This window comes from Lemur catta, chromosome 7 (assembly GCF_020740605.2).
Source record: "Lemur catta isolate mLemCat1 chromosome 7, mLemCat1.pri, whole genome shotgun sequence".
Taxonomy (NCBI): domain Eukaryota; kingdom Metazoa; phylum Chordata; class Mammalia; order Primates; family Lemuridae; genus Lemur; species Lemur catta.
Genome location: NC_059134.1, coordinates 58,346,790 through 58,369,041, shown reverse-complemented (window position 1 = coordinate 58,369,041; position 22,252 = coordinate 58,346,790). Strand labels below are relative to the sequence as shown.

The following is a 22,252-nucleotide window of genomic DNA, read 5'->3' as shown; positions in this document are numbered from 1 at the left end:
TCTATCCTTTTGTTAGGAACAGTCTGCATGTCTTAGAATCAAATCCAAATAAAATGGGAGGACAAAGCTGATCCTTACTCTATCACTAGAGGCCAAGATGCTCCCAAATCACAGTGGCACCTATCAAATCACTTAGGTGTCTATAACCTGGTGTATGCCACATGGATAAATACCCGAAGTAGGAACATGCAAACAAACGTAACTTGGTGCAGCTGTAGGAAATATGCAAACCCATTGTTCTTGTCAGAGATTCTGGGTGTAGGATCATGGCGTATGAACCTACTAACACCAAGTACTGATTTTCTCATCTGTGAAACAAGTTTATTAATACTTGCCTGCAGACCTCATAGGACTGCTGTTTCAAATGACACAGTTTTAGGGCTCTATGAATCCAAGGAGGCGATGCAAATTTATACTATTTTGTTCCATCTCCATTTGGTACAGAATTTCTTTAGGATGGTAGTTCTCAAAGCCTAGTTTTAGGACTAGCAGCATCAGCATCACCTGAGAACTTGTTAGAAATGTAGATTCTCAGGCCCTATCCTAGACCTACTGAATCAGAAACTGTGTGGATTGGTCCTAGCAATCAGTGTTTTAATAAGCTCTTTGTATGATTCTGACATACACTAAAATTTAAGAACCAGTGCTCTAGGGTGATTTTATCCCCTGGGGGATACTTGGCAATGAATAGAGACATTTTATTTATTTGTTTGAAAATTTATATTTATTTATTTTTTTGTAGAGATAGGGTCTTGTTCTGTTTCCCAGACTGGTCTTGAACTCCTGACCTCAAGCGATCTTCTCACCTGGGCCTCTACAAGTGCTGGGATTACAGGCATGAGCCACTGCACCTGATCTCTGGAGACATTTTTGGTTGTCACAATTGGGGAGGGGTGCTAGTGGCATGTAGTGGGTAGAAGCCAGAGATGCTGCTAAACATCCTACAATGCACAGGACTGGCCCCCACAACAAAATATCTAGTCAGAATGTCAACAGGTTGAGAGACCTACTCTAGGGCAAAGGAGAGTTTCTTTTTCTCTTTTTTCAGTGGCTTCCAGTGTTACATTATAACCCAATAAAATGCAGCCAAACTGTCAAATGTTTTTACTTAAATAGCCTCCAGCCTCTTGCTATGCTGAAGATGAGAATCTGAATGCATTGCTTCCCTGTAAGTTTGGGCAGTTTCCCATAGTCTATAGCACATATTGCTCAATACTTTTTTAACTTGTCTCCTTTAACCTAACCAAAGGATAGGTTAGATTTTTCAAATATAAAATCTTTATCCTCCCTCACCACCCCAGGTGCGTCCCTCCTGAAGCTGCGCACTTGGTTGAAGAGGACGACCTTCCCTGACAGACGAGGGCTGTTCTTCAGTCAAGGGTTCTTTGGTCAATGAGTAACTGTGCTCTCCAGCTAGAACCTCTGACTAAGCTCTCAAATATAAAATCTTTTAAACTTTTTTTCTCCTCAGACTTTTCACACTCTCCTCCTTCCCTCTCCCCATCACTTCCCGCTTGAAAATTCTAAAAGTCCAACTGTTGGGCCTGATATTCAAGGCCCCTCATGATCTGACCCCTACAAAACTCACCCTGCTCCTTGCATCTTATGTTCAGCTTTTTCCTAACTGCACTGCTGGTATTTCTCCAAGATTGACTTGTTGTTTCATGCCTCTAGGCCTTGGCACATGTTCTTTCTGCACAGAATGCCCTACACATTTGTTGACCTGTTCCTTCAAAGACCAGTTCAAATGCGACTTCTTTAAATCTTTCCATCACCAACCCAGAATGTTACTCATTCCTCTGTCTACCTGTGGCCAGGAAACCTGCAGCTCTTACCACCCCACATTATAATTATCTGGCAACATGGCTATCTCTTCTACTAAGAATGGCAGAGCCAGGAATAGAGGTCAAGTTTATCTGACTCTGATGCCAAGTCCTTTCCACTGTACGACACTTCTCATTAGACAATCTAGGGGATGATCTTTATATAATAGTCCTTTCAATTCTTACAGTGATTCTTTGGCTCATATGCTAACTATACTAAGAAAGGAAAAGGAAAGAGTTAACAGGATAGATGTGGTCAAGAAAAAGTTAGTGGTTGTGAGGATAAAGAGAGTAGGATGAGGCTTGGTAAACTGTAAAGAGGATGTGAGGCTATGTAGATGTGAGGGTGGTTATTATTAAGTCTTGGTAAAAACCAAAAGTTTCTATATTTGTAGGTGGATCAGTAATAGAGTCCCCTAAATGAATGGAAGGCCTCAAGCTGAGACAGATTCATCTAGGAGGGAGTCTATGAGGTTCCAGGGTCCAACCTGACACTGACATGCATAAGAGCCCTCTACTAAACCTCCCAGAGGGGTGGTAGCTGACGGAAAAACAGTAATGCATGTTGCCATTGCCCATTCACACCTTGTGCCCCACTATGGTTTTTTCCTGTGTCTTTTCTCAGCAGAGAGCCTTACCTGAGAGAAGTCAGAATGGAGGTATGGGAGGACAGAGGTGATGTGGTCAGTTTGTCATCACATGGCAAGACTGCCTCTCCCTGCTGCAGGGATTCATGAAATCGGCGGATGTTCTGCACATGCTCTTTATGGCGTGATGCCTGGCTTCTTGTGTTACTGCTTCTGTCAAGAAAAAATGGGAGCAAAATAAATACCAACCAATGAGAAAATCCTAGTAGGACAACAAACAAATCACTTTCCTGAAATGGTACTGCAAATCTATCCCCACTACCACAGTTATGGCTTCATCCACTCTTTCTTGGATGACAAATGTTTCTCAAATAACCTAGTCTTCAGTCTTGTCCACCCTCCCTTTAATCCATTCTTCACATTGTAGCCTGAGTGATTTTTCTAAAACATAAATGTGAAGTAGCAATAACAAGAACAACAATGTATTTGGAGTCCTTATTATATGCTAAGCCCTGTTGTAAGCATTCAATGTGTATTAACCGAATTAATCATTCCCTTCCAGCTTTGGCTTTTCCTTTTTATCTACACAACAAATCTCAAATTCCTGAGCATGGTATTTAAGAATGTGACTCCAGCAATCTTCTTTTTTTTTTTTTTTTCTGAGACAGAGTCTCACTCTGTTGCCTGGGCTAGAGTGCCGTGGCGTCAGCCTAGCTCACAGCAGCTTCAAACTCCTGGGCTCAAGCAATCCTACTGCCTCAGCCTCTCGAGTAGCTGGGACTACAGGCATGCGCCACCATGCCTGGCTAATTTTTTAATTATATATATTTTTAGTTATCCAGCTAATATCTTTCTATTTTTTTAGTAGAGACGGGGTCTCGCTCTTGCTCAGGCTGGTCTTGAACTCCTGCGCTCAAATGATCCGGGCCCCCCGCCTCGGCCTCCCAGAGTGCTAGGATTACAGGTGTGAGCCACCATGCCTGGCCTCTTTTTACTTTCTTGATGGTGTCATTTGCAATGTGTAAGTTTTTAATTTTGATGCATCCAATTTATCTATTTTTTTTGGGTGTTATTATCCAAGGAACTGTTGTCTAATCCAAACTTACAATCCAAGATTTACTCCTACATTTTCTTTGAATAGTTTTAGGTCTTACATTTAGCTATATGACCCATTTGGAGTTAATTTTTGTGTATGGTGTGAGGAAGGGGTCCAACTTCAATCATTTGCATGTGGATATCCAAGTTGTACCAGCACCATTTGTTGAAAAGTCTGTTCTTTCTTCATTAAACAGTCTTAGCATGCTTGTTGAAAATGAGTTGACCACAGATACATGGGTTTATTTTTGGTTTATAAATTTGATTCCATGATCTTTATTTCTATCTTTATGCCAGTACCACATTGTCTTATTTATTGTAGCCTTGTATTAAGCTTTGAAATGGGGAACTCTATTCTCCTTCAAGGTTGTTTTGCCTATTCTGTGTGCCCTGAATTTCGATATGAATTTTAGGATCAGCTTGTTCATTTCCACAAAGCCAGCAGGATTCTGATGTGGCTTTTCTGAAGTGTTAACGAGGACTTTTTATGTGAACAAAAGCAAACTATTAAACTTTTAGCTTTTAAAATTACTAAATAGTGGGCATGAGAGACACTCTTATCCTATCCATATGGCTCACTGATTGGCTATGGTCAAAGTAATACCTATAAAATAGATAACAAAGGAATTATCTAAACCTGGGATCTAGGAATTGACAGACACACAGTTCCCTTTGTACAGAGGATGTCTTCATACACTACGCAAGTAGAAAACTATATAGCACTGAAATGGGTCTTAGAGTGGTTAAGTAGTTTTAGTGTATCTTTTTTGGAATAAAGGGTTTACTCAGTAACTGTTGTTGTAGGAGGGGCTGCTGTGGGGAAGATTCCTTGCCTTCTCCATGAGTTGGAAAGAAAAACATGGGAAAGACTCTGATGGAGGAAGGGGGATGCCAAATGACACTAGGGCTTGGAAGGAAGTGTAGTGGAAAGAAGCAATTTTACTCTTAGACCCTGTCCTTTGACAGGATAGAACATCCTCTCGTCCCAGTGGCCATAGCATATCCAAGGTTGGCTTAGAGAAAAGGATGAGCCAGCTCTTTTTGCAAAATAACTTAGCACATAGTTTTGGGAGGGGAAAGATGATATATTTCTCACAGTGCTGGTGACTGAGTTTAGGAATAAAGGTTAAAAGCCTCTGAGGATAAAAGGCCTTCATTTCACTTGTACTGAAGTGATCTTTTTGATAGCAGTAAAAATTCTAGTTCTTATTTTATAAAACCTTTGTTTTCATAGGATCTTGGAGTTCCCAGGGTTGTGAAAGATCAACAAAGCTCTTACCTTATCTCATTTTTTCCTCTAACAAAGGAAAGAGAGAAATGATAAGGTAGTTCACACACTTCCACTCTTTGACCCCATTTCTGCTCATCATTAAGAATTCACTCACCTTCCCGGAGAAGACAAATCAAGCTCCTTTGACGAGATGTGAGCAAGCGGGTTTGGGGTCTGTCTTGTAATGTTGCTGGAGAATGTAACACGCATATTAGCAGCAGGGAAGGAAAAGGGACTGTATATTGGGAGCTGTAGAAACAATGAGAAAGATGGTAAACTTGTCACCACAAATCCTTTTGGAACAAAGAAATGTATAAACAAATTTGTAAAATTTATTGTGTGTGTATAAACATAACTTACTGAATACTTTCTAGGTATTGAACACTGTGTTAAGCAATTTACGTGTATTTTCTCATTTAAACTTTACAAATATCTTCTAGGTACTATTATTAGCCCCATTTCATAGACTATGCTATCAGATTACCTTCTAGTTAGTTGCTTTATCTATATTTATGCTCTTGCTCCTCCAGCTAGTTTGTGAACTCCTGGCTGGGTATCATTTTACATTTACTTTATATATGAGGATAATCTGGTTGTGAAATTTCTCATCTCATAACTACCAGGCTTGATCTGAAGAAATGATCTTCCTATATAGGGACTGATGAACTCTTGGTCATTTTCCCATTCATTCATTCATTCATTATTTATTGATAAACACTCTGTGCCAGTCCCTGGGCAGGCGTAAGTGCTAGAGAGATGAATATAATCCAGACTTTGCTTTGATAGAGCTCCTCTACCTAGGATAGTCTGGAAAATTCTCCTTTCTTTTACAGTTAAACTCCTTATACAGTCTATACCTACCGTCACCAGTTCCCCTCTTTCCATTGTCTTTCATTTCTTAAAATGAAAGATCAATGATTTCAATGTTAAAGAGTCAAAAAAGAAGTCAACTGATATGGTTTCAGATTCCACATTGCAACTAACTTTGTTTTTTATTTGAAAATAGAAATATAATTCATGTATTATGAAATTCACCCTTTTAAAGCGTTCAATTTACTGGTTTTCAGTATATTCAGAGTTGTGTAACCATCACTACTATCTAATTCCAGAATATTTTTATCACTCCAAAAAGGTCAGGAGGTTGTTATGAGACAAAACCACTACATAACGTATTCTATAAGCAGGAAAGTACAAAATACATGTAAAAGATCTTACAGATTTTGCTAAGTACAACCCTCATTGGTTAGGATACATACCAATGATCCTGGGGTTTCCACTCCACGCCTTGCTTGCCTTTCTTCTTTGAAGTGCATTAAACTCTCCAAAGGGGAGACAGCAACTTTTATCTGCCCTTGGCATTCTCCACTGAAGTCTGTGATATTGTACCAGCCACAGATAAACTGGAAGCCAGAGAGAAGTGGGGAGAGGTCCACCGAGGCAAAGCCAATCACCCTCTCCTCATCTGTGGGGGAAAGAGAAGAGCTGGGCAGTGTGGCTGGGCATGTCCTGCCATTGAGATTAAAGGCTGCTCACAGAGATGTTGATTCAAGGGGTTGGGGGAGTTCAGTGATTCCAGAGCCATCAAAGAAAACAGATAATGAGGTTGACAGAGAATGGGAGCCAGAGCCTGATTTCACTGTTATGTATTTCCCTTTCTGTGTGGCTGGGAAAAGCTGGCAGGATTGAGCTTTGTCCTCTTGATACATACAATTAGAAAACATCCCTAAATTTACGAAAAACTTGTTTTTCCTAGGCTATCATGTCTCAGTGATTTTCCTCAAGGCAGTGGGTCATGAAATTATAAAATTATGAGGGATTTGCATTTTCCTATTTATATTTGTCTATATTTTCCAAATTTTCTGGCTGGGTGTGGTGGCTCACGCCTGTAATCCTAGCACTCTGGGAGGCTGAAGCGGGAGGATCATTTGAGGTCAGGAGTTCAAGACCAGCCTGAGCAAGAGTTAGACCCCAACTCCACTAAGAAAATAGAAAGAAATTAGCCAGGCAATTAAAAATGGAAAAAATTAGCTGGGCTTGGTGGCGTACGACTATAGTCTCAGCTACTTGGGAGGCTGAGACGGGAGGCTCACTTGAGCCCAGGAGTTTGAGGTTGCTATGACGTATATATATATATATATATATTTAATTAAGAAAAAAGTGACACAATTACAAAAGAAAGACAAATAACCCCCTGGACACCAGTACAAGGTGCAAAATGAGCTTGGGCCCAGGCTCTTCTCTATATGGTGAGGGGGGCTGCCCTTATTGCCTGAGAAGATCCCCTTTTCTATTGGACAAGCTACCATGCGATGACCTTCATTCTCATGTTTTTTGTTCCTTATTCCTCATTTCTGACGTGAAAGTAGCTGGGGACAAACAGGCCTCTGTCACTCCACAAGCTCCTATTTTATAAGGCTCCATTCTATATACTGAATATAAAAGGTTGAATCTACCAAACATTGGCACAACTATAGGTTTATAATTTGCTAAATAAATCAAGGAATGCAAATTTTCAAGAGGAGTAGTCATGAAGCTCCCACAGAATTCCTTGTGTACATTCCTGGTGACACTGAACTCATCACACACTATATTTGTTAGATGGCTTGCCCTTCTTTAGACTGGGACCTACCCAGAAGATGAGAGCAGGTATTACTGATGTTCCCTATACTCTCCACATCTGGCACAACATCTTTCCGCATCATGAAAAACTTGATAAATATCACTAAAAGCATGAGGAAATAGAGTGGGACAAAGAAGCAGCGTGCCTCTGCTGAAGCCATGCAACAGCAAATCTGAGCATGGCTTTGACTGGAAAACACACTCCTCTAACTCCCTGAGCTTCAAGTCACATACATATAATGCGAAGTATGGAACCAGATTTAAGATCCTCCCTTCAACCTGGAGAATCTTTGATTCTATGAATACTTAAAGCTGCATTCTCCAGAGTAAGGATCAAGTAATTCCTACCCCCACAGATCTTTGCACTCTAAAGATTTGTTATAGCTTTGCTAAGATAACTAATCTTGCTTTATTTGGCTATCAGACACATAACTTGTTCTTGATACACTGTAATGCTGGGTAACCACACTTTGAGGGTTCTGCCAACATGAAAGCACTGTGTCCTAAACATACTTGAGGAGAATTTTGGCTAAGCACATCGTGGAGGAAAAGAATGGTTTTGAAGGGCTAAATTTAACATCAGATTTAATAGGACAACCCACCATTTTCCCTTTGCAGAGTATGTTCTAGTCATCTTGACTGTCCCTCATACTCTTTATTTACCCCCAGGCCTTTGTATTTGCTGTCCCCTCTGATTATAGTATGTCCTGCTCCTTCATTTCTCAGCTGAGGTGTGCTCCAGGAAGCCTTCTCTGTCATTCTAAGTCTGGGTTAGAGGTCCCCTACTAAAGTACCCTGTATTTGCCTAATCATACTATAATGTTTTGTGTCTTCCACTGACTGTAAGCTCTGTGAGGACAGGAACCAGGTCTGTTTTATTTTACCTTTGTATCCCCAGCACTCAGCATAGTGCCTGGCACAGAGGAGGAACTCAAATACGTGTTGAACACATTTTGGTTGGATTTAAGTACTTTCTGTAACAGGTTTGCTAACTTTGTGTGGAAAGGATGGAGTTAAGGGGAGAGAGATATCTGTATGTACTGAAAGCTACAACTAGATGAATAATGGTCAGTTTGGTCTAGGCATTTTCCTCACCTTCTTTAAAATAGGATCCTCTAGGGATCCTGGAATGTAGGGGATGTAGCTTATTCTCTACACCCAACAGCCCTAGCACAGTACCTGCCACATAGTATACATAATAAAAAAAAATAGCTCCATTTATTAAGTGACAATTGTGAGCCCAAGTACTTTATATATATTATCTCTAATCCTCAAAAAACCCTACAAGGCAGGTGCTATTATCCTAATTTTACAAATAAGGAAAGAAAGGTGAGAGGTAAAGTGATTTACTTCAGATCACACTGTTGGTAAACAGCAGAGCCAAGATTTGAACCTAGGTCTGCATAAGACCAAAGCTAAATTAAGTGTTGAATTGTGAACCCTCGTTTATTTGATAATCTCTGTAGTACTTTAGAGAGAACAGAAGAAGAAAAGCAAGAGAGGAGTGTGGAGCTTAGCTAAATCTAGTAGGAATTCCTTGTACTGATTCAGAGAAAAGCGATTTATGATCAGCTCCTGTTGCATTTATGAGGTTGCGTAGTGGTAGGGGACCTAAGTGAATCAAAAGCAGCAGCATGAAACTACTCATCAAAATAAGGGGTTCACAGCAGCACTCACAAACATGAGCACCGGCAGAGAGAAAGTTAAGCCAATTCTCTTTACACCCTAATTACTCTCAGTTCTTTATTAAGGTTTGAGGTTAGCTCTAAAATTTACCACTGGCAAACAAAAAACTATGACTCTGTAGGCTCTGTCGGTGACCCAGAACAACTAAAGGTTTGGAAACCACGACCTAGCAGGAATCTTAAAGGAGCTAGATTTACAGGAGAGATTTAGTGAGACAAAATTTTCTAAGCTGTGAGATGGTTGGATGTCCATAGTACCTCATTTTTCCAATTCATTCAACCCTACTAGCATGGAGAAGTACAAACAATGAATGCTGTATAGCCTATAAGAACTGGGTTCAAATACTGGCTCCACCAGTTAAAAGCCACTAAACTTCCTTGGGCTTCAGCCTTTACACACACACACACAAAATTAGACTAACTATATTTTTACCTCGAAGGATTAGAGATGTTTGTAAAGCTCTTGGCACATTGTCACTCACTAATTAAAACAAAAAAAACTGATGTGGTATTTACTAAGTGTCAAGCTCTCACTTAATTCTCCAAAAATCCTAAGAAGTAGGTACTATTATTATCCCCATTTTATAGATAAGAAAACTGAAGCACAGGGAAATTAAGTCATTCACCCAAGGTCACATTGCTACAGTAAGTGGCAGAATTGGCGTTTGACACCAAAGAGTCTGGCCTCAGAGTCAAGGTTTTTTTTTTTTTTTTAAAACAGAGTCTGACTCTGTTGCCCTGGCTAGAGTGCTATGGCATCAGCCTAGCTCACAGTAACCTCAAACTCCTGGGCTCAAGCAATCCTCCTGCCTCAGCCTCCCAAGTAGCTGGGACTATAGGCATGCGCCACCATGCCTGGCTAATTTTTTTTTTAATATATATATTTTTAGTTGTCCAGCTAATTTCTTTCTATTTTTTAGTAGAGACAGGATCTTGCTCTTGCTCAGGCTGTTCTCGAACTCCTGAGCTCAAACAATCCGCCCGCCTTGGCCTCCCAGAGTGCTAGGATTATAGGCGTGAGTCACTGCACCTGGCCTGAGTCAAGGTTTTTGGCTTTTTTTTTTTTTGAGACAAAGTCTCCCTCTGTCACTCCAGGTAGAGTGCAGTGGTGTCATTATAGGTCACTGCAACCTCAAATTTCTGGGCTCAAGTGATCCTCCTGCCTCAGCCTCTTGAGTAGCTGGGACTACTGGTGCGAGCCACCATGCCTGGCTAATTTTTTCTATTTTTGGTAGAGACAGGGTCTTGCTGTTGCTCAGGTGAGTCTTGAATTGCTGACCTCAAGCAATCCTCCTGCCTCAGTCTCCCAGAGTGCTAGGATTATAGGCATGAGCCACCGCGCCCAGCCAGAGTCAAAGCTTTTCACACTGCTGGGTGATGCCTCTTAATAAATGGTAGCTGAGTAAAACTGGGTTCAAAGAACATCATGTCAGCACCTCCGTCTTGGGGGGGTCTTAAAACAAGAATAAGCTGTCAGACTATAGTCTTGTGTATTGCCTGAAAATGCCAGGGTCTTGGTTAATAAGCCAGAGTCAACAGAAGGCATAACATCATACAAAGTGGGGAGAAACCACTTGTGTGTGGCATGCTGTACATTATGACTGCTGACAGATAAAACTGCAAAGACTCAAATGTTCTAAGATTTCTGCTCTAAGCAGGTAGTCAAACAAAATGACATGACTTCTAACTATTTAAATTCCATGGAAGAACAATATGGCATGTTGTAATATTACCCTCTACTATATATCTGTATTTCCAGCCTCATCAGTGCATGGCTTTACCTGGTTAAAAAAAGAAAAGGATTGGCAAATTGTCAACAGTATGTGAGCTTGTTTTTACAAGCAGCTAGATATTCACGGAACAGAGTTCATACCTCCTTTATGCCACACTTTGAAGACCAAGGTTTGCTGTGGGTCCAAAAGAAGCTCTTTTGATAACCTATTAAGAAAAACAACCATAAATTAACTGTGTGTGAATCCTCTCTAGTATAAAACTTAGATTTAAAGAATATCTTGTAGTTTGCCAAGCACTTTCCCAACACTATTTCATCTTCATAGCCATCTTCTAAGATACATTTTTATCTTCAAAGTTGAAATGAGAGGATGGAAGCTCAGGTCCCCCTGACGCAATGCTTCCTTCCTGACCTCCGGTGTTTCTTTAAGACACAGGAGGGTGCGTGGAAAGGGAGATCCTCAATGCATACTGAACAGTTTTACTGGACTGGGCAAGGATTCTTCTTATGCCTTAGAGTGGGGTAATGGTGAGAAGGGAGAAGGAGGAGAAAAAAACATTTACTGAGTGCCCACCATAGGGGCCAGGCATGGTGCCAAGTGTTTCATATATTAATACATTCAATCACCACAAAAGCCTATCATATGGGCATTATTGTCCCTCTTTTACAGATGATAAAGTTGGGCTCAGAGAGGTAAAGTAATTTGCTCGAGGTCATGTAAGAGTCAGTAGCAAGGCTGGGATGGGAACTCTGGGTTGCCTGACTCCAATGCTACACCAAGCAGAGGCAAGGCAACAAAATAAGAAAGTGTCCCATTTTGATACCAGATAAAGACGCTGAAGTGAAATTTACTGAGTACCTATAATACAATTTTGTATGAAGTAAATTACAGTCTTAAATAACAAAGCTTTGGAAAGTTCCAAACCAGGTGACACTGCTCCAGGTGAACAAGATGGAGATGTAGGGAAAACCAAGAGATCGGATTTCATTCCCCAAACACCACTGGGGAACTGAAGAGAGCCTACTTCAAGACCAATGAGAGGCATGGTGCTAAAGTGAAAGAAATACTATGTCAGAGATTCTAATTCCAGCTGGGAGTCAAACAACTCATCTTTGAATTACGGTTCTACTATTATCACCTGAGTGACTCTGAGCATGTACTTACTTAGCTTCTTTGAGTCCTAGTTCTCCTACCTGTTAAATAGGATATTACCTACCTACAAGTTGCTAGGTGGATCAAAGGAAACAATATTGTGATAAAGAAATTATAAACAGCACCATTATTCATCTTTCTTCTAATCTTGCCTCTGTTACCAACAGGCTATGTAATCTTCCTGGGCCATAATCTCCCCAACTGTAAAGTGAAAGGATGAAGTTGGGAGATTGCTAATGTCCCTTTATCAAGTTCATAAACTTTTGTAATTACATTATGAATGAATAAATCACCTTCATTTAGAAGTGTAATCCTCTGGTTTTCTGTTTTTGGGGCAGATTTGATATTTTATATAAAGTACCCTGGGCACTATGGCCAGAATTTCTATAATTTCCAGTAGCTCACCATAGTACTATTTGTACTCAGTTTTTTTTTTTTTTTTTTTTTTTTGAGACAGAGTCTCACTTTGTTGCCCGGGCTAGAGTGAGTGCCGTGGCGTCAGCCTAGCTCACAGCAACCTCAAACTCCTGGGCTTAAGCGATCCTACTGCCTCAGCCTCCGGAGTAGCTGGGACTACAGGCATGCGCCACCATGCCCGGCTAATTTTTTTCTATGTATATTTTTAGTTGGCCAGATAATTTGTTTCTATTTTGAGTAGAGACGGGGTCTCGCTCTTGCTCAGGCTGGTCTCGAACTCCTGACCTCGAGCGATCCACCCACCTCGGCCTCCCAGAGTGCTAGGATTACAGGTGTGAGCCACTGCGCCTGGCCTGTACTCAGTTTTCACTGCAATTTTAGCTCCTGACTCAGGCCAGCCTCAAATTAAAAACACTGAACATGTGACCAATGGCTGAGATTCAATTAAATACACAAACACTATGAGAAAATAGCAGATCAGACATCATGAAGTACAGCTAGTGTTGGTGGTCAAGAATTAAACTTTATGAAAGGTGATGCAGTGTGAGTTTTAATACTAATTATTGTTACTATTAACATAACATCACCTTTTGTAAAGTATTAACATAGCATCACCTTTTGTAAAGTAATTCTTGGCCTCCTGTAACATCCCCTACCCCTGAGGGCCACTGCAACATGACTGACAGGACTCTACCTCCTATGTTTCGAGCCTTCCAAAGGAGATCTAACATGTGTTTATATCTACTATGTACTATGAGGCCCTGAATTTCAACCTCACAATGACCCTGTAAACATTATACCCACTTTACAGATGAAGAATCTGTGGCCCAGAGATGTTATGCAACTTGATCACACAGCTAGTAAGTGACAGAAATAGGGTTGGAGGCCAACCCTCTCTGGTTCCAAAGCCCTGGCTCTTTCCACTACACCAGAAATCTTTTCCAATGACAAATAATTTGCAGCCTTTCCTGAGATTAGTCCTCTCTGCTTGGAATATCCTTCCCACCCTTTGTAATCTGAATAACTTGTATACACTATTCCTCAGTATTTAGCTGAGGTATCTTATTTATGAAGCCTTCCCTGAACTTCCAGGTTGGTTCCAGCAATCTTTTTTCTGAGTTCCACCAGCATCCTTTTCACATCTCTTTACACACTTAATTGTAATTTTCTATTGGTATTTATTCCCAGGTAGATCATCAACTTCTCAATTGCAGAGAGTGCCTTAATCATCTTTAATTCCAAGTGCCTAAAACAGAGCTGGGCATATAAAAGGCCCTCTCACAGAAAAATTTTTGAGCTGTACTGAACAAAGTCAAAAACACTACAACAAAACCTTTAAACCACTACTAGCTATGAATTCATAAATACTAGGACTAAATAATTGCTTGGATAAGAAACGGATTTTCTAAATGTGCTCAAAAATCATGTCGGTTATAATCCTTGTTCTGAGTTTATCTTTGGGAACAAAATGCAGATTCTGGAAGGCTCATGGACATCAGAAAATACAAACCTTGATTGCTGTTGAAAATTCCAGATGGGGGAATTTGTATTTTCAACCACCTGGGTATACGTAGGAGATGGCTCATCGGCTGTTACAAAAGATACACAACAACTGGGTATTGATACTTTCCGCTCCGTCAAGGGGCTCCCTGAAATAGAATATAGCAGAGTGACTGTATTTTAGGTACTGAAGAAGCCTCCCATTATACAGATACAAGCAGGACTATTGCTAGCCCTCTTCTACCTTTGGGTCTTTGCTTGAGCTATTCCCTGTATCTGAAATGTTTTCAGTGATCTTTCTGTTACCACACTTATCCTTTCAAGGCTTAGTTCATCAGTATTCACCAGCAAAAAGTGACTTCTCCTATCCCCTTGTATTTCGTGGGATGATGGAAAATACTGGGTCGAGGAGGCAAAAGGTAGCATGGAACTGCAAAGAGTCCTGGATTTAAGAGTCAGATGACCAATTATCAGTTCTGCTATATACATGTTGTGTGACCTTAGGCAAGGATTATTTAGGCCTGTGGCCCCCAATCCCCGGGCGCAGACCAGTACCAGTCCATGGCCTGTTAGGAACCAGGCTGCACAGCAGGAGGTGAGCGGCTGAGGAGCAAGCAAAGCTTCATCTGTATTTACAGAGGCTCCTTATCACCTGAGCTCTGCCTCCTACCCACATTTGTGGGAAAACTGTCTTCCATGAAACCAGTCCCTGGTGCCAAAAAGGTTGGGGACCGCTGATCTCGGCCACAGCTTCTTCAACTGTAAAATGGGGGCACATTATACTTACATCTCTTAAGATGTTGTAAGGATAAAAATAAATACTAAGATTTAAAAAAAACCTGGGGTACCAAGAGATTAAATCAGTTGGTCACATATTTATTAGATGATAAAACAGAGTGTCAAATTCAAGGATTCTGGCTCTAGAGTACATACTCTAAACCGTCTCCTATATTGCCTCTATCATGGAGTTAATGAATGTAAAACACTAGGTGCTGTGCTGGTGAGGATACCTAAAGTTAACTTTTACAAGATCAGGTTTCCAATGTGGCAGACTCAGTCAAGTTATTTATTCTGTCTTAAAACAATGTAAAATGAAGATGGTTGTTGATACTAGATAGTCTAACTGAGCTTCTAGTAAGATAGCCCACTGGCCACATGTGGCTATTTTACTTTAAATTAATTAAAATTAAATAAGACTAAAAATTCAGTTCCTTGGATACACTAGCCACATCTCAAGTGCTCAACAGCCATACAGGGCTAGTTGCTACTATATTGGACACCGACAACAAAGAACATTTCCATCATAGTAGAAAGTTCTTTTGGATAGCACTGAATAATAGAGCATTTTAAAAACATAGGCTATATATTCCATGAGATTCCTTTCAGCCCTAAAATGCTATGAATGTCAGGATTACAGATGAAGGAAAAAACAGCAGCAGAGCAGAAAAGAGAAAAGAAGAAGAAAAAGTATGTCTTAAACATGATTTATGTGCTCCAGGGAACAAATTCTTCTGTATGTGGATTCTAACTGGTTTGTCTTCTTTCTACCTGTCTAGTTCAAGGATTCTACAAACCCATACTCCTACTTCTACTCATAAGAGAAATTCATCTTTGAGGCTCCACCCTGTTCTTTCTCTACATGCCTGCTCCTTTCAGTAACTACTCCTCTAGGACCACAGCGTGTTCTTCTGGACAGGAAACAATCTGATAAACAAATTCATACTCGGGAACTGCTGATTTTACTCCCCTCTGTAAGCAATATAACATTTAGTAAGTGCCTTTAAAAGACAAGCTCTAATACCACACATTCTGAGAAGCCTCTCTAGACTGTAGATGAAACCCTGACCTTTATATCCCCAGTTAGAGCTCTCGGACTTCAACTTTCTTTTAGGGAAAAAGAAGCAGGTGCAGCTTTGCTTTGACATATTTTCCTGAACCAAAAGAGTTTCCACTAGAGTAGACCAATTCTTTTCAAACTTCCCCACCAAAGTAACAACAACCCAATAAGAGTAAACATTAAACTCTGAAGTACAGGAGTCCCTGTTGCCTTGAAACAGCTATAGTAAGCATGATATTAGCAGACTTATACTTTATCTTAGTAATGCATTAAGGTTTTATATTATATGCCATAACACAGCCATATTTATATAAACTAAAAACAATATTTTTGTTCTCAAATCTTGGTATAAAATTGACACGCCATGTTATTTAATCTTGTGACTTCTACTGCATCAGAGTACAAAACCAGACCAGCTGGCATTACTTTTTCAGTCCTTCTTCCTGGGGATAATAAAAAAAAAAAAACTGGGTGATGGGAGGAGAAAAGGGAATGGACATTTTGAAAGCAAGCCTTGGCAAAGAGAACTGAAGAGGAGGAAAAGAAAGTGAGATCTGGTGGCATCCGCAAGGCAGGAGAGATGAGGCATGTGCAAGAGTTGCCAACAAAGCAGGACTTGGAGGAAGGCTGAACCAAGAGGCAAAGGAGCCTCAAGATTAGAAAAGCATTAAAGATACAGAGAAGAACTATACAAGAAACCAAAACAAAAAAACATTGACTACAACATGGCAAAATCAGTTTACAAGCATATTTGCAGAAAGAGCAGGGAAAGGTGATTCTAATTTAACAGTAGTAAGCAAACAACAGTTAAATTATGGCAAAATCAGTTTACAAGCATATTTGCAGAAAGAGCAGGAAAAGGTGATTCTAATTTAACAGTAGTAAGCAAACAACGGTTAAATTAATGAAAATCAATAATATAGAACCTATGTCATTACTAATGTAAAGTGTATAAAATAGCATTAATAGTACTTTTATCTAGTGAGCTATCTTCTTAAAAGTTTTATTTTAGTGAAACTAAACTATTTATGTGGATCGGACTGATCAGCTTCCAACACCATCTACTTTTATTGTATTGTATTCCTTTACTGTAGAGATTGAAAGTATTAAACACTACATTTCCCAGACTCTTTTGCAGCTAGGGTACGGATGCAAATTAGCTCCTACCAATTAGATGCCCTAAAAAAGATTTGGAAGGCAGACGTGAAGCAGAGGACATGTTCCCTTTCCTTCCGATTTTGTTGCTAACAAGGATGACTGTAGAGACACTGTATTTTCTATTCCAGGGTTTGGGCCCTGGTTGTAGAAAGACCCTGTGGCAACGGTGATAATGAGAATTTCTGATTCTTAGATGTCAGTTTTGGCATTGTATTCTGAACTTAAAAGATCTAGTGGTTCCTTCCAGAAAGTTTAGCCTAGATCCTACACCTCTAGTCCTTCCAATAACTTAGAGTAACCTTCATATTCTATGTTAAATTCCTTTCTGCTTAAAATGGCTCGAGTGAGTTCTGTTTCCTGTAACTGGACCTTGCTGATACATCTTCCATCTCTCCTTCTGTCTTTCTTGCTTTCTCCCACTTTCCTTTGTAGTTCTCAAGCTTCAACTGATTTCTTCCAACAAAATGTCATAAACTCTTGTAACCAGGGAGAGATAACCTGCCTCTATCACAGCAGTTCTCACCGTACTCTATAATAATCTGTATTTCCCTCACTAGACTGAGGGCTCCTTGAATGCAGAGTAGGCCCAAGGCCCTTATTAAAGATTTGCAGACTCTCCACTGCTTTTTGTCTACAGATGGTTGCCAGGGTTGCAGAGGAGAGAAGCTGCCTTCATATCAATAGAGGACAGCAACATCTGCTCAAGAAAGCCCTGAGAGAGATTAGCAGAGAGGACTAATTGCTGTTCCCAGAGGCAGGACACCTACATTCTGGTGTACTCTGCCATTGATTTAGCGTGACATGTTGGGTACACCACTTCATTCTGGCTCCCTGGGCCTCAGTTTTCTCATGTGAAACATGTGCCCTCAAATTGCTTCCCACAATAAATTAATTCTAATTCCTGATGTATACCAATCTTGCTCAGATCTCTCTCTCATATCACACTGCTCCTCTACCCCCACCTCTGGTTTATTTTTAAAGCTGCTATTTGCTAAACGGTTTAATGCAAAACTACTGTTTTGACTTTGGAAGAAACTTGTTGCTTACTCAGTCTTGAACACACACACTTATTTTAGCCAAATAGGCAGGTGATAAAGAAGTCAGCTTGGGAGAGCAGGTCTATCAGGTTTCCCTGGCTCTTTCCTTGTAGGTAGAAATTCATCTGTGCCTATTTACATTTCTGGAAAAGGTCAAGTTCTGAAACACTTTTGGAGGCCACCCAGAATCAAGCTGCTGTGTCTCCCACAGGGTTTGAACATACACTCAGAGCAGTTAAGAAGACTTGAGGTGACCCAGCTTTACCATTTAAGAGTTTTCACTGAATTTCCTGTGTTTTACATAAGTATAGAGAGTAGTTTTATGTATTAAGAAAGGCACAATTGTTTTAATGAGATTAAAATAACAAATGCTCATATTTGGATAATACTTTATAGCTTGCAAACTGTTTTCTTACCCGATAAACTTGTGTTGATAACATCTCTGAAAATCACATAAGAAAGGCATCTCTATCCCTGTTTTACAAACAAGGCAACTAAGGAACAGAGAAATTTAGTGGCTTGCTCATCACACACCTGGTTAACTAGCATTTGGAAGAACTAGGCAGGTCTCCTGACTCCTACTGGACAGTTTTTCCTTTGCAATAATTCTAATTAACTCTATTTGGTTAAGAGAAAAGCTCCCTCTCTGGCCTGGAGTGAATGGATAGAAACTTTCCCTTCAAGCAATGCCCAATTTTGTTATGTTAATAAAAATTTAGTCCAGCAGTTCTATTAGACTAACGTTAACTGACACTTCCTCTGTGTCACACAGATGAGTCAAATTTGATTCTTGATCTGGGGGAGAAAGACACAAATTGATAATTACAACCCAATAAGATAAAGATTATGCCAAAAGCATGGTGTGTGTGGGGGAACCCAGAGGGCTGGGTGGGTTAAAGAGCACCTCTAAAAGCGGAGGATACTGAAGCCGATTTTGGTTTTTACTGAGTATAACTTATATTACTTCAAATCACTTTCTTTACCTCCCTGTTCCTTAGTTGCCTCAGTTGTAAAACAGGGCTAGATAGAGACACCTGTTTTGCCTAACGTAAGTGCACAAATCTTAAGAGTACTGAAATTGACTCTTAACGGAAGGTTCCCCAGAGCTTTCTCTACCAAAAGTATCCAAGAAGCATTTTTATTTTCCAAATCAGGACTATAGTGGGGACCACAGAAAGTTTCAAAGCTGCTTTAGGTTTAAGCTTTGCTCAGGGCTGTTTGTGAATCTTCTGCATGGAAACTTTGTATGAAAGAATACAACTCATTTCCTTCCTCAAGGAAGAGCTTCCAAGGCATAAAAGGGACAGACATACTGAGAATATTGTTGAAGGAATAAGGAAAGCCAGTGTGGATACTAAGGAAGCACCTACATGATTTTCACAAAAGCTTGGCAAGTTATAGCTAACTCACAGAGAGTGGCACATGCCTCCCTCAATTCCTTATTCTTTTTATTTTCCTAACATGGGCTGAGGTTTAAGACTACAACTGGGACACACTTCCAGGTTGCCTTGGAGGGTGCTCCCTCAGCTCCTTACTCTTAGGAGAACTGAAGAGAATCTTAGAGTTGATCTTATATGACCATCACATTTTAGAGTTGAGGAAAAAGGAAATGGGTTTGCTCAGCGTCAAAAAGCAAGTGAATGGTTCAGCTAGGGCCAGAACCCATTCTTCTGACTCCCATTCCACTTTCTACAATGTTCTCATTTGGAAGGCACATTTCAAAGAGACAATGGTTAGGTCTGTACTTTCAGGGCCCAGAACGGTGCCTGACTGACACATAAATGTTCATGGGAGGAAGGACTACATGGGCTTATCACTGCAAGGGTGGAAATCAGGACATAATGGAGACCTCTGAAAGTCAGGTGTCCATCTTGATGCCTGCCTTGATCTGGCTAACCAGAAAGAGGCCAAATAACAAGTGATTTACAGGTTTGCAACTGATGCCAGAAATGTAAGAGGTGTTACTGTCTCATATTCACAAAATAGGAGGACATTATGTTTGCTTTGCTGCATCATGAGGATCAGGGTGCTGGGGCACAGAAACAAACACACAGTCCCTATCCCCAAGGAATGTTGAGACACACATCAACATTTTTAGTACAGAGTAATAAATGATACGAAAGAGGGCCAGGCGCAGTGGCTCATGCCTGTAATCCTAGCACTTGGGAGGCTGAGGCCGGTGGATTGTTAGAGCTCAGGAGTTCGAGACCAGCCTGAGCAAGAGTGAGACCCGGTCTCTACTAAAAAAAATAGAAAGAAATTAGCTGGACAACTAAAAATATATAGAAAAAAATTAGCCAGGCATGGTGGCACATGCCTGCAGTCCCCAGTTATTCCGGAGGCTGAGCCAGTAGGATTGCTTGAGCCCAGGAGTTTGAAGTTGCTGTGAGCAAGGCTGATGCCACGGCATTGTAGCCAGGGTGACCACAGCAGGACTCTGCTTCAAAAAATAAGTAAATAGGGCTGGGCGCAGTGGCTCATGCCTGTAATCCTAGCACTCTGGGAGACCGAGGCGGGTGGATAGCTTGAGGTCAGGAGTTCAAGACCAGCCTGAGCAAGAGTGAGACCCCGTCTCTACCAAAAATATAAAGAAATGATTTGGACAGCTAAAAATCTATATAGAAAAAATTAGCTGGGCATGGTGGCGCATGCCTGTAGTCCCAGCTACTCGGGAGGCTGAGGCAGTAGGATTGCTTGAGTCCAGGAGTTTGAGGTTGCTGTGAGCTAGGCTGATGCCACGGCACTCACACTAGCCCGGGCAACAAAGCTAGACTCTGTCTCAAAAAAAAAAAAAAAAAAAAGTAAATGAATGATATGAAAGAGGAAACCTGTGGGAGTGGTAAGGGAAAGCTCCGGGAACACAGAGGAAGGTTTTTTTGCTAATAGGGGTGGTCAGGGTAGGCTTCAAAGTGTTAGTGTCAGAATAAAAAAAGGCATTCTAAGTAGAGGAAACAGTATGGTCAAAGGCTTGGTAGTATAAGAGAAAATGGGACATTGGTCAAAAACATGTTGTTGAATGTGAGTAAAAAATGGTGAGAAATGAGGCCAGAAAGGCTGATTAGGCCAGACATGCAGTGCTTTGTGTGCTATGTGACCAAGACTCTAGGTGATATTAAATCAACAAAGCATTTTAATCAGTCGAGAGACAAGGTCATTTTTGTTGACCAGACATGTAATCTTGGTGGCAGAATAAAAAAGATATTGGAGGACAATATTGGAAGCAACAACCATTGAGAGGGCTATCACATTAGTCCAAGTTCTGAGGCCTGAACAAGTAAGTTGGCAGTAAGAATGGAGAAGAAGTGAAAGAACTTTCTACGTGAGAGGCCATGATCCTGTACCGAGTACTGGACACAGTGGATACTTAATAAGTATTTGTTGAATGAATCTATTAATCCCGGTGACTTATCCTCTATTACATTTCCCAATAAACAACCTTCCTGTAGGAGAGCAAAATAGGAAATCAAAGAAGATAATGAGAAGAAAGCATTTGAGGTAGGCCTCAGATTCATCCACTTCCACATTTAACAAATATTTATGCTTATGTGTCAGTTGCAGTTCTAAGTGTCGAGGATTCAGCACTAAAGAAAACAAACAAAAAAATCCCTGGCTCGTTGGACTTGTATTTTTCTAGAAAAGATAGAAAACAAACAAAATAAACTGTTAATGGCTACAGACAAAAATAAAACTGGCCAGGCACAGTGGTATGTGCCTGTAATCCCAGGTACTTGGGAGGCTGAGGCAGGAAGATCCCTTGAACCCAGGAGTTCAAGGCTAGACCGAGCAACATAGTGAGACCCAGCTTCTTAAAAAAGAAAAGAAAAAGAAAAAAAAGCAGGGAGGAGGGATACAAAATGTGTTGGGGAGGGGGCTGCAATTTTAGAGGGGGTGGCAAAAGAAGTACTCACTGAGACAAGGTGACTTAAAAGACATGCCAGAAGTGAGGAATATTCCAGATGGAGGGAATATCAAATCTAAAGCCCCCAAGGCAGGAGTTTACCTATATATTGCAGAAAAAGAGGCCAGCATGGCTGGAACAGGGTGAGTAAGCGGAAGAGTAGGATGACAGGAAGAATCTGGTAGCTGGAAGGGATAAAGGAATTCAGGCTAAGAAAGGTACATGAGCAAAGGCCTGGGCAATTGCTTGTTGTTGAAGGAAGGGAAAGGAAGCCAAGCACTGCTGGAGAAAAGTCACCATTGTGCTAACCAAGGTCACTCTAAAATCATGTAAACTAGTCTTTTTTGGGCTGTTGTTGCTCAGCAATTTTTTTTTTTTTTGAGACAGTGTCGTGGCATCAGCCTAGCTCACAGCAACCTCAAACTCCTGAGCTCAAGCAAT

General features: G+C 40.6%; 1 protein-coding gene across 4 annotated transcripts in view; it reads right to left on the bottom strand.

The window, feature by feature from the left end:
* Positions 1–22,252, bottom strand: part of C2CD3 (C2 domain containing 3 centriole elongation regulator) — a 135,604-nt gene that overhangs the window by 25,782 nt on the left and 87,570 nt on the right. For all 4 annotated transcript variants that reach the window (XM_045555487.1, XM_045555490.1, XM_045555489.1 and 1 more), the window contains exons 25-29: positions 13,892–14,030; positions 10,953–11,017; positions 6,032–6,237; positions 4,891–5,024; positions 2,462–2,623 (exon numbers count right to left, since the gene is read on the bottom strand). In XM_045555487.1, coding sequence (XP_045411443.1) covers positions 2,462–2,623; positions 4,891–5,024; positions 6,032–6,237; positions 10,953–11,017; positions 13,892–14,030 — 706 coding nt within the window. The remainder of the gene's footprint in view (positions 1–2,461; positions 2,624–4,890; positions 5,025–6,031; positions 6,238–10,952; positions 11,018–13,891; positions 14,031–22,252) is intronic.